The 13,123-nt window shown below is 39.5% G+C and overlaps 1 protein-coding gene across 1 annotated transcript in view; it reads left to right on the top strand.

Moving 5' to 3' along the window:
• The window catches only part of fam98b (family with sequence similarity 98 member B), a 29,046-nt gene extending 16,529 nt beyond the window's left edge, over positions 1-12,517 (top strand). Inside the window, exons 6-8 of the mRNA XM_052022072.1 lie at positions 1,966-2,082; positions 7,735-7,902; positions 11,640-12,517. Of these exons, the coding sequence (XP_051878032.1) occupies positions 1,966-2,082; positions 7,735-7,902; positions 11,640-12,068 (714 nt within the window). The 3' untranslated portion in view covers positions 12,069-12,517. The remainder of the gene's footprint in view (positions 1-1,965; positions 2,083-7,734; positions 7,903-11,639) is intronic.
• Positions 12,518-13,123: the final 606 nt, after the last annotated feature.

Genomic DNA, 13,123 nt, shown 5'->3' with positions numbered 1-13,123 from the left:
AATGTGCTAATACGCTTGGTCATTTTGAGATAAAGAAGGAGGTAGTGTTGGGTCTCTTGAAGAACATTAAGGTGGATTAGTCCCCAGGGCCTGATGGGATAAACCCAGGTTATTGAGAGAGACAAGAAATGAGATTGCTGGGGCCTTGACCAAGATATTTGTGTCCTATCTTGCTACATGCAAAGGTCTGGAGGACTGATGAATAGCTAATGTTGCTCCATTGTTCAAGAAGGGAAATAAGGATAATCTTGGTAACTATAGACCGGTGAATCTTATATCAGTGGTAGGGAAGCTATTGGAGAGGATTCTTAGGGATAGGATGTATGAGTATTTGGCGAACCATGGCTTAATTAGGGATAGTCAGCATGGAAAAGTGGTCCACAAACTTTTAGCAGATGACAGAAATCAGACTTCCTCTTTTCTCGGCTGGGTTTGAATTTGTTGTTTCTGGAGGGTATCTGTAGACTTTGTCAACAGGGAATTCAGTAGGAAGGCTGATTGCTCAATCAAATTGAAGAATTTTTGGAAAAGGGGAACTAGAATATTTTAAAAACAATAAGTTTTAAAAGCAAAAAAAGATGGTGACAAAGGCATTGGATTAAGAAAGAAATGTAAATAGTAAACATAAAAAAAATACTTTTAACAATGTCTACAAAATTTAAGTTCTGGGCTGAGCTATTTTTCAGGGCTAGAGATTAGCAGTAATTGTGAAGTATCGTGTTACTGATAACAATGTCCCTCTTGACAGAAAAAGGCTTAAAGCTTTTTGTCTCCTTTTCTTTGATAATAGGAGATAATTTATGATCACCCCTGCACAGTGATCTCTGTGCTGATTCTATTGAAAGGAGATTGCATCAGCAACAGGACAACATTTGGGCTTTCATTTTTAATGAATACAAGCTGTTTCTGCTGGCCTTGCTGTTAGTACTACTGCAGGTTTCAGGATGTTATGTTGATCTTCAGTGTCAATTGATCCTTGCTTTCAGGGGCTCTCAGAACCAGAGAGATTTAGAAACTTGGACTGGATGGGTCCAAAAAATAGTGATCTGAATATTCGAGATTATTAATGTGCAGATAAAATTAATCTACCATATTAGCTTGGAACCACGGAGATCTCCAGTCCAGAGTAATATCCCTTACTCACAGCCGCTCTGCATTTCTGAACCTCGCCTCTTCTGCTGAAGGGTCACTCCACTCACCCCAGCCTGCTTCACATGCAGCCTCTCCACACCAAACTGTGGACTGATTAATTGCTGCAGGAGCCCAGTTGAAGGGTAGGGGTTTGCCCAGGTTCCTGACTCAGCAACTTGCAGCCTGAGCAAAAGCAGTTTTTAAAATGCAAGGGTTGTATATATGTATGTGTTCAGACTGGAGGATCAAAAGCGTTGTAGCGAATCAGCACTAGCAGAGTAATGTTAAGCAGAAAAAATATACTAGAGGTCTGATTTTTGGAACATTGTCTTCATGTGAACTGATCAGTGAGCGTAATAAACTTCAGATAATCTTAGAGGTGGAAACCTTGTACTCAATTTTATGGCATATTCTGAAACCCTAGGGCAAAGGCATTATGCTGGTTGACCATTTTAGACAATTTTATCATACATCATACTTTTTAGATGATGTACAATGTGGTAACACTTGAACCAGATCATGCCCCTTTGCATGACAACCTTGAGTGATTTTAATTAAAGAAAAAGCTTTGGGAGAGTAATACAGCCACAAAGCTACAGCTGTACCACAAGTCCCTTGGCCATCGCCTTGGTGGGCTAGGAATAGGTTATAAAAGTCACATACAAAATTAGCTTGATGATATATTTTTGTTGAAGCCAATTATTCAAGCAGATGATTTTTAAAGTATGGCTGAAATGCTTTTATATATCCTATATTCAGAGGATCTGTAGAATATAAAACATAAATCAACTTCCATATGAATAAAACCCACTTTTGCAAAATCTTTTTACACAGGAGAACCTTGTGGCAATAAATAAAGCTCTCACCAGTGAGTATGAGTGCCGCAGAAGAATGTTGATCAAACGTCTAGATGTGACTGTCCAATCATTTGGCTGGTCTGACAAAGCCAAGGTAAGAATCAAAGTCTGAGGACATAAGATATTCTATCTAGAGGAGCTGCTTACTTTTGTAGCGTGACTCTCAAAACCACATTCAATGTCTGACTCCGTTCCAACTTTGAACGTTAGGAATCTTTGTTTATACATGCACCCATGGGCTGTAGTATATAGGTGCTAAATAATGAGAGTACTTTAAAATGAATGCAGAAATGGTTAACATTTTGTTGTTCCGTGTCGGTTAGTAAAACTTTTTAAGTGCTTTCTGAATAAGCTGGAAAGGCATGAAGGGTGCTCCTTACTTAAATGCTGATTTATTACCATGCTAATTAAATCCTTCACTAATTTGCCAGTATTTGTCTAAAATGTTGAGTAGGAGTCATGGTACCCTACTTTTGAGTAGGATGCGGTGGGAGGTGATAAAGAAGAAAGAGGTGGGAATTTGGGAGTAGAAGTTGGTACATTCACCATGACTTCAAGTGACTTTCTTAGAACAAGCCTGGTGCCTGCAAAGGTAAAAGTCACTTCTTTGAAAATTTGGAAAATGCAGTCACTGTCAGGCAAAACAAACATTGTGATAAGAGTAACCTCTGACATTTTTATTTGATGCAGCAGTGCTTATTAATTTATCATTTCTTCAGCAAACATCCAATGAAATCTCCTCTTCTTGTAGTCCCTCAGGATCAAAATGACTTGCTTCCACTCCATTTCTTCGGGTTTTCAGATGGCTGATGAAGCCAGTGTGGGGCTTGTAGACTCTGCCACAGATGGGGTGAAGGTGCGCAGGTGCGTGTAGCTTCGGAGGTGTTGCACTCCTCCTGCCATTTACCCAGGGCAAATGGACTTGTGTTTCTCCAGGCAATCTGAAATGTATCTTGTCATCTTTAAGCAGGCGTGGGCTGGAGATCCTCACAAGTCAGTGAGGGTGTTAGTTTCTCTTGGAGAACCTCCTTGAATCATGTCCTCTGTTGATGTTGCTGTGATGGAATTGTTGGGCCTGCTAGTGATATTGCCTGCCCATCAGAGCCAAGGTGTATAATTAGGGCCTTAATGCTACAGATATTTGGATGAGGGAGGTCAGAAGCATTGGTTTGCTTATCTTGCCAGTGGATTTGGAGACTTTTATGGAGATGGTGTTGATACTATTTTTCCAGTGCTTTGGGAAGTATGCTATAGGTAGTCCATGTCTCAGAACTGTACACAGGGGCAAGGATCACTGCTGTCTGATAGAACATGAGCTTTGTGCTGAGTTTGGAGGTCTTGACCTTGAAAAACATTTGTCATTAGACAGGAAGAGGGGAGTGGTGAATGTGATGAGGAATGTTATCATCAATGTCTCTCTTCATTGAGAGATGACCCCCAAGATGGGGGAAGCAGTTCATATTTTCCAGGGTCTAGTCATGGCTCTTACTGTCAGAAGGCAGTGTTGTACAGCTGAGCCAGTTTGGGAGAAGACCTTTGTTCTGTGTTTGTTTATTGTGTTTAAGGCCCAATCTCTCATGTACTTTATTGCTTGGTACTTGGCCTGTGAACGTGCATATACAAGAGTTGTCTGTGTACTGCAGATGAACGAGTAAGGTTGGTGTGAGCCTGGTTCTGGAGCAGAGACAACATAGGTTGAACGATTTCGCATTTGTCCTGTAGATTAAATTCCAATTCAGTGGGAAGATTGTTGGTGGTGAAATGCAGTATTGTGAGGAAAAAGATTGAGAAAAATGTTGGGCGATGACACATTCCTGCTTGGCATCAGTCTGTATTGAACTTGGGTCTATTGTGGACCCATTGGTTAAGGTAACAGCTTGTCTGTCATAAGTAGCAGATTTTGCATGTGGATGAATTTCTATGGGTAGTAAAACTTGTGAGGGATGTTCAGTCCTTTTGATTGACTGAGTCAAAGGCTTTTGCCAGTGGATCAAAACCTCATTCCAAGTCTGTGTGGTAGCTAATGTGCAACAGCCATCTCATTTTAAAAGAAGTTGTGTGCAGGCAACTTCTGCTATTTGAAATGAAGTACAGGACCTGGAAGGTCAGGACCTGATGGACAGCTCCAAAGGGGATAAACCTGAGTGCTGCTCTGCAGTTGTAGCCCTGGAACCAATGAAACATATAACCAAAGCAACCCTTCTTAAAACCAAAAGAAAGATTTTCTAAATAGGTTTAAATGTGCATTTTAAAAATTGGGAAAAGAAATATGTTCTTATTGGGTTTAAATGAATATTGTATTGCTTACAGGTATGAATATATGAAATGGTTGTTTCTTTTCTTGTAAAGGTAATTGTGCCATGATTATCCTTCATATTATCTGCCAGATAATATAATTTAATGTATAATTGTCAGTTGGTTGAAATGAGCGCCGCAGATGAGAAATGGTCAGATGTTGAGGATGTTGGGTGGGACTGTATGTGCACAGCAGTGTGTATGTGTCTGCTTTCTCTTTAAAAACAAATTGGTTATTCTCAAGCATGCAAGCAGCATCTAATGACACCAGTTCATGTGCACGACTTCTGCATCTTTGGACAGTACATCAGATCACTTCTCTTCATATTTATACTCCTCCTCTCCCCTGCACCCCCCTCCCCCATTAGTCTCTCCAATTGCCACAATTGCCCTGCAGAAAATTATACATATTGTTTGAGCAATACCTCAGAAATGCTTGTTGACCTTCTGGCATCTAGATACTGGTGAATCTCCCAACTCATAATGATTAATGGCACTAATTAAAGCACTGCTCATATACTGTGTAATGTGCTGTATTAGATTAAAGAGTTGTACTGCCACTAGAAATGTGCTCCATGCAGTGCCCTAGAAGGCTCTTCAAATGAGGCCAAATGGGTAGTGCTCAGTAACAAAGGGATGATCAATCTGCTAGGGTGTACTGTAGGCCTCCTAATAGTCAGTGGGAGAAGAGGAGGAGAGATGTAGGCAAGTTACAGAGAGGTTGCAAGAATAATAGAATTATAGTCATAGGGATTTCCACTTCCCAGTGTTATCTGGATTACCTTATTGTGAAAGGCTTAGACAGGGTGGAATTTTTAAACTGTGTTCAAGAGAGCTTTTTAATTGTCCTACTATAGAAAGGGCAGTACTGGACTTGATCTTAGGAAATGTAGCCTGACAAGTTGTTGGAGTGTCAGTGGGGGAGCATTTTGAGGTTGTGATCATAAATCTATAAGTTTCAAGGTAATTATGAAAATGGGTAAGAATGAACTGGAAATTATGATACTAAATTGGAGTAGACTGATTCTATTATCATAAGATAGGACTGGCAATAATAGATTGAGAGCAGCCATTTGCAGGTAAGTCTACATCTGACATTCAGAAGTAAAGTAGTGAGAGTTCAGTTCCGTAAGGGTGAAGGATAAGGACGACAAGTTCAAGGAACACTGGATGTCAAGAGTAATCTAGGGTGCATAAAGAAAAAAAAAGAGGCATATGGCAATGACATCCTTTCTATAGTGTGGCGACCAGAAGTGTGCACAGTACTTCAGCTGTGGCCTAACTAATGTTTTATATTGTTGTACCATGACTTTCCTCCTCTTATATTGCATACCCAGCTAATGAGGCCAAGTATCCCATATGCTTTCTTAACCACCTTATCCACCTTTGTTGCCACCATAAGGGATCCTTGGACATGTATACCTTGGCCCCTCTGTTCCTTCATACTCCCTAGGATCCTAACAAATTATATATTTCCTAGCCTGATTAATCTTCCCAAAATGTACTACTGAATGCTTAACAGGATTAAATTCCAAATGCCATTGCTCTACCTATTTTACCAACTCCTGTCACCTAAGGCTATCCTTCTCACTATCAACAGCACCAATTTTCATATCATCATCAATCTTGCCAATGATGCCTCCTACATCAAAATCTTTAATGTATGTAATGAATATAAATAATAGAAGCTGATAAGCTAAATGGCAAAAGATCAAAATATCTGAGTGGAGATACTGGAAATCTGAAATAAAATAAGGAAATGTTAGAAATATTCAGCAGTTCAGACAGTTTCAGTGGAGAGAGAAGCAGTTAACTTTTCAGTTTTCATGAGAGGTTATGAGCTCTGTTTCTCTCTTCATTGTTGCTGCTTGACATGTGTATTTACAGTAATGTTTATTGTATTACAAAATATCTATGGGTGTAAATCTGCTATCCAAAACTCTTATCATTTAGCTTCCTTTATTTCCACCTGTCTGGAGGGATCATCTCATCAAAATTCAATTACCAGTTTCAATTTAACATCTGGCTCAGTTTATGCCTTCTCCTCTGCAGGTATTGTTTTTAACTGGTACTCTTCATCGGCTATCATTTTTCAGACCTTCAAAACTTGCATTCTATTTTTACAGTGCTATTCAAGAAGTTGCCACTACACAGCTCCACCTACCTAAGTTTGATCATGACCTCTGGTGCTGTCTGTGAGGATTTTTTCATGTTTGCATGGGTTTCCCCTGGGTGTTCTGCTTTCTTCCCATGTGCCAAATACATGATGGGTGTTATGTCAATTGTCTACTGTAAATTGCCCGTGCTGTAGGTGGGTGGTAGGGTTATTGAGGGAGGCATGGAAGGACTCTTAATGGGCAAGTGAGAAGGAATAGGTGAAACAGAAATAAGTGGGAGAACAGGGTTAAAGGGGTTGCTCTCAATGGCCGCTTCCTATGTTGTGAGAATTTACAAACTTCTCCTTCCAGGGGTACAAAGGTGTAGTTTTTGCTCATTCTGAAATTTTGCTCATTCTGTAGTTTTTGCTCATCCATACCCATTCTGAAATTACTTATGACACTTGGCTGTATCTCCTTTTTAATATGCATATTTTAATTTGTGCACATCACTTGCAGTTTATTGTCCATCCTTTTTTTTCCTTAAAAAGGTGGTAATGAACGAACTATCCTGCTCTCCCTTTTCCTCCGCTTTTCATTTTATCAATTTATCCTGCTGCTTACGTAATCTGATCCCAATGGTCCTCAATACCAGCATTCAGTAAAGTTTTCTATTTCCAGCATTGCCAAGCTCTGGTTTTATCCCCATTACTGCGAGCCTTATCTAATTCGTCATCTCTGGCTTACTCTAAGCTGCCCACGTTCTGTGTTAGCTAGTGCTGTTAATTTGTTCTCATGAACATTTAGTGATACGATGTATTAAGTTCAAAATACAAAAATGGGGATGAGAGCCATGAATAGCCTTTAGTTAATAGTGTTTATTTATTAACATGGCTAAACTATTTCCAATTTAACTATGAAGTCTTTCAACCTGGCATTTGATGGCTTTGTGATTACACTTTGTTGCAAAATCTCATATGTTTTACTAATAGCCATCAGGGAAGAAATATCTGCTGATTGTGACTCTTAAGAGTTGAGCCCAATATTGTGGGTTTAAAGAGTCACAATCAGCAGATATTTCTTCCCTGATCACTGTTCTCTGGAATAAGCAGGTAAGCTACCAGTTCTAGGGAAATTAAAGGTGGCTAATTAATATTGGCCTACACTAAGGAAAAAGCAAAGCAATAATTAGACACTGGGAGTAGAAACAAACTAGTGGTATTCAAAATTTCAATAAACCTGTCAAATCAGTATCAATCAAGTTATTTTCTGAGCATATTTTTGATGGCCATGATAGTCAAAGTGTGATCATTTAAAAATATGGTAAACAAAAAATACACTTTTGGTTTTATTAGGCAAATACAGACAAAATGGCAAAAGTCTATCAACCAAAAAGGCAGTCATTATCCTTGATGTCAACTGTAACCCTGGCACACCTTCTGGCTGCACGTGAGGACTTGTCCAAAATCATGAAGACCAGCAGTGGTTCCTTAAGGGAAGGAACGTCCTGTGCCATTAACAAGGTAGGCTTATTTGCATTTGAACACATTTATGTTTTGACTTTGGATAGCAGTTATTGAAGTGACGTCATTTTTCAGATGGTGCAGTTTCCACGTATGACTCTTTCAGTGTCAGCAAAAAAATCAGAGCATTTGCAAGTCACTTATCTTGCAGGGAGAGACAAATCATATTTAGAATAATTTAGGGCATTTGTGTGTTTTTAAAGCAAATGGCAAATAACAGCATAGATAAACATGTATTTTGGGAATGTAGATAATAATTTTCAACATGTGTGTCATGTATTTGTGACTGATCATTTGAAACCCATTTGATGTTGAACCTTGTGTAAGGTAGAAAGGATACTACAGTGAAGTTACAGAATCTGAATGTCATAAAGCTAAGATGACTATATATTTGGAATCCTTCAGTTTTTCCTGGGTATTGTGGTATATGGTTTTAATGCTGTTAATCACAGGCAGACTGAATCTGATGTTTGGCAATGAACTTGGGATTTGACAAAACAGCAAGTGATATCATAATTGCTCTGTGCTATATGTAGCCATCATGGGCCATCGGTATGATGCATTCTGACAAGTCTAAAGATTCAAAATGCTGTTGAATAATCAGTGTGAAGAATTTCACCATGTAGTTTTAATTTAAAAGGAAATGTTAATCTGAGATGTGCCACGTTTATTTGTCAGGAACAGGTGTAGGCTTCCTGTGGCTCACAAGTAACTGTATATATTTTAGCTGACTTGACACTCATTTTTTCTGGATGATTGTGAGTTAATAAATTCTATCCAGTATCCTTTTGAGCAGGGCAGAGAGACAGACTAAATACCTGCTCATTACATATCAGAGGGGAGGCATGCTGGTTCTTGTAAAATGGCAAACTCATCAGGAAAATACCTGAAGGACAAGCAAAATAGAAGTTGGTGGGTAATGGAGAGAACTGGAAATATTGGAGGGAAGGAAGTAAATGAAGATGAGAGATTGAATTATAAAGGTAAAGAACTAAAAAAGAAAACAGAAAAATATAAATGCTGGTTTAAGAATTTTATGGCCTGACATACCAATGCCAGTGTCTATTTGAATAGGAGTGTAACCATGGGGATGTAGCACTGTTTGAACCTTCTGGTGAGTGAACTAGTTGTTGCTTCTCCAGTATTTCAAAATATAGATTGCTGGAGCTAAAAATGTTTTTCTATAGCTGTTTTTCAAATTGCTTAATTCCTCAGATAGCAAGTGAATGTGTGGAACATTTGGTAATTCAGTTAACATCAGTACAACATTGCATAAAAATACAAAATAATGGAATACTATTCTTGCCCAACCTAACTTTGCTATTTTTGAACAAAATAACATTCAGCTCTTGAATATTAAGTCTAAGACAAATGTGTCTCTGGTGTTGTTTGGTTACTTGAGAGAAAGCTTAATGCTGGAATAAGCGACTAGCTTGAAGTGACTCTTCAGTGGTCTGAGAAATGTTTCTGATATAATGACAAAATTAAAATATAACTGATCACCTATGCAAGACATTTGTGATACACAATGTTCAAAATTGCAAGGATTAAAACCAGAATATACTGAGATACACTGTGTTTCATCTGCAGCTAAAGAGACATTACTAGTTTATGATTCAAGTGAATTTTTTGTCAATGTGTTTTCCTGTTTGGTGTGCGCACAAGATTTATATTGATAAAAGAATTTTGACAAAACTTAAGAACAGAACATTGGAGAAGTATTTTGAATATCTAAGCTGGCAAATCCCCATGGTCAAATGAGATTTATCCCCATTTGCTAAGGAAGGCAAAGGAAGGGATTGCTGTGGCTCTGGGTGAAATCTTTAAGTATTCGCTAGGCATAAGTGAGGCACCAGAAGTCTGGAGGACAGCTAATGTGGTCTCTCTATTCAAGAGAAGCAGCAAGGAAAAGCTTGGCAATCACAGATCGAGATTAACATTAGTAGTAGGGAAGATAATAGAATAATTCTGAAGGACCAGATCAATGATCACTTGGTAAGGCAGAAGCAGATCAGTGATAGCCAACATTGCTTTGTCAAAGGCAAGTCTCATGTGACCAATTGGATTTAATTTTTTGAGGATGTGACAAAGTGTATTGATGAGGGCAGTGCAGTAGATGTGGTTTACGTGGATTTATAGTATTACCTTCGATGAGGTCTCACATGGAAGACTGGTCCAAAAGGTTAGGGCCCATGGGATCCTGGGCAAGTTGGCAAATTGGATTTAAGATTGGCTTGGCAATAGGAGACGAGGTGATGGCAAAGGGTTGGTTTTGTGATAGGATGCTTGTGACTCGTGGTGTTCCGCAGGGATTGGTGCTGGGACCATTGCTGTTCATAATATATGTGAATGATTTGGATGTGGGTGTAGGTGGCATGATCAGTAAGTTTGCAGATGACATGAAGATTGGTGGATTTGTTGACAGTATGGACGGTAGTCTTAGGCTACAGTGTGTTATCGATCTGTTGGTTAAATGGGCTGACAAATGGCAGATGGAGTTTAATCCTGATAAATGTGAGATGATGCATTTTGGGAGTACTAATGAGTCCAGTGCATACACCATAAGTGGTGAGGTCTTGGGGACTGTTGAGGTAAATAAGAACCGAGGTGTGCAAGTCCAAAAATCCTTGATGGCGACAGGACAGGTAGACAATGTGGTTAAGATAGTATACGGATACTGGTCTTCATCAGTTGAGGCATCGAATAGAAGAGTAGGGAGGTTATGCTCCAACTTTATACAATAGTGGTCAGACCGCAGCTGGAATACTGTGTGCAGGTCTGCTGGTCACATTATAGGAAAGATGTGATAGCACTTGGGGAGGGTGCAGAGGAGATTCACCAGGATGTTGCCTGGAATGGAGCATTTTAGTTTTGATGAGAGACCGGAGAGGCTCACGCTGTTTTCCCTGGACTGAAGGAGGTTAAGAGGGGACGTGATTGAGGTATATAAAAATGATGAGGCCGGAAACTTTTCTCCTTATCAAAGGTGAATAAAACTAGAAGACGTGAATTTAGGATAAGGGGTAAGAGATTTAGAGGCAATCTGACACAGATCTGTTTCATTCAGAGAGTGCTGAATACCTGGAATGCACTGCCCGAGAGAGTGGTGGAAGCAGAGTCACTGACAGCATTTAAGAAGTGTCTAGACGAGCATCTAATTCACCTAGGCGTGGAAAGCTACAGGCCAAGTGTTGGAAGATGGGATTAATGTGGATAGGTGCCTTCTGGTCAGCATGGACGTGATGGGTCGAATGGCCTGATTCTATGCTGTACGACTATGTATTTTGTGTATTTTGCCAACATGACAGTTTTTGGCAAACGATTAGTAATCATTGTATGGATAATCATCAATATAGTAAACAAAACAATTTAAATGAGTGGTTCAGGGGTTTGTATTGAAATCCATGAAAATTTGCCATCGTCTGTCATGTTTTTAGTTCAATAATTTGTACCCACAACTGTCATGTACAATTATCGCATTCTTTGCCATTGGTTCTATGGCAGTAAAAATGTTCTTTCTTTTCGTCTTCTTCATATTTTCTTAAGGCTGGACTGAGGCTACCAGCAATTTGTTTTTGCCTCTGATCTGTTTGCTTCTGCTCCAAGTCAATAATTGACTTTGACCATAGTTTTACTAATACACTGATTAGTGCTCTAAACTCTTGCTTTAAATCATAGAAGACACTTTCCTTGCTATCTTCAACACAGAATCAAACCTGTGGCCTTTTTTTTTGCAGGTTCTGATGGGGAGAGTGCCTGACCGAGGAGGTAGACCATCTGAGATAGAAGCACCACCACCAGAGATGCCACCGTGGCAGAAGAGACAAGATGGAGGGAGAGGAGGATTCGGTGGTGGAGGTGGTGGTCGTGGTGGAGCTGGTTGGGGTGGTGGCCAACGAGGTGGTGGAGGAAGGGGTGCCCAAGGTGGAGGAGGTGGTTCTTGGGGAGGTGGAGGAGGTGGTTCCTGGGGAGGTGGGCAAGGAGGTGGAGGCTGGGGAGGTGGCCAAGGAAGTGGAGGTGGTTGGGGTAGGGGAGGCGGCCAGGGAGGTGGAGGAGGAGGGTATGGGGGGAGAGGAGGGTATGGGGGGAGAGGAGGGTATGGGGGGAGAGGTGGCTATGGAGATACGGGAAACTACGGTGGACGAGGAGGTTATGGACGATACTGAATGGATGGCGGACATGACAATCTGTTCCGAATACCTGCATAAACTGTTGACTCTTTGAGTTGCACTCCTTAGAGTCAGTGCAACAGTGAAGATTGTACCCTGCAGCTAGAAAGATTTTATCGACCCAAGTTCAGAAAATTGCAGCTTTCTGTTATCCTCAAGGATACATGAATGGTAAAGGATTTTTTTTAAATAAACAGTTTATGCGTACATGGTACGTATTGTTTACTACCGAAAACAAGAATATGTTTTTTACATTCATTGAAAATGTTCATTGTAAGAATGTCCTTTTTTTTGTATGAGAATGTGATTGTTAAAGTTATTTTACTGTGCAACTGCTAGAAGGCTATGAAGAGCTGTGACCAGTTGAGATTTTTTTTTAAATTACTATAAAGATTTTGGACGTAGTAATTAAAAATGAACTAATTAATAAATTGAATTCTGTAGAAGTTTTGTTTTGAGACTTAAATGTGCATGAATGATTTGGTTAAGTTCTTACTGCTTCAGTAACACAACAATTAGGATGCCTGCCTGCCATTATACTGGTCGAATATTTGGATTTCAGGTGAATTTATAATTCTTGAATGCCTACCATCCATAAAATAAGTTACTTTGGGTCTGACCTGGTTATAGGTTGGAATGCTCTGATGCAGGAATAAGATTCTTATTTTTCTTCTTAAGTAGGAACAACATTAGTGGTAATCAACAAAAATGAGACCTCTGCTTGCCTGCAGATTAGTGAATTTCGTGTATTATGAAGAGTGGGTTGATTTTCTCTGCATGTATAATTGGGCCTTAAACAAATGGCCATTAACACCAGAGTGAGTGCATGTTTCCACTTCAGAACTGCATTCAGCTATAGTTTTAACAAAGAAAACAAATTACCTAATTATCCACTTTTATCTGTGATTTAAATTAGTACGTCAATTACAAGCTTGACAGGTGAAAATGCACCTAATCGTTTCCAACTGACTGGCATCATTGTCTTTCTGTACATACTTCATGGTTCAATTTGTATCCCATGGGCAGTTTAATGCTTTTAAAAATCCGTGGAT

The sequence above is a fragment of the Pristis pectinata genome, chromosome 1 (genome assembly GCF_009764475.1).
Source record: "Pristis pectinata isolate sPriPec2 chromosome 1, sPriPec2.1.pri, whole genome shotgun sequence".
NCBI lineage: Eukaryota > Metazoa > Chordata > Chondrichthyes > Rhinopristiformes > Pristidae > Pristis > Pristis pectinata.
Note: the sequence above shows the minus strand (reverse complement) of the source record. Positions and strands in the feature narration are given on the sequence as shown.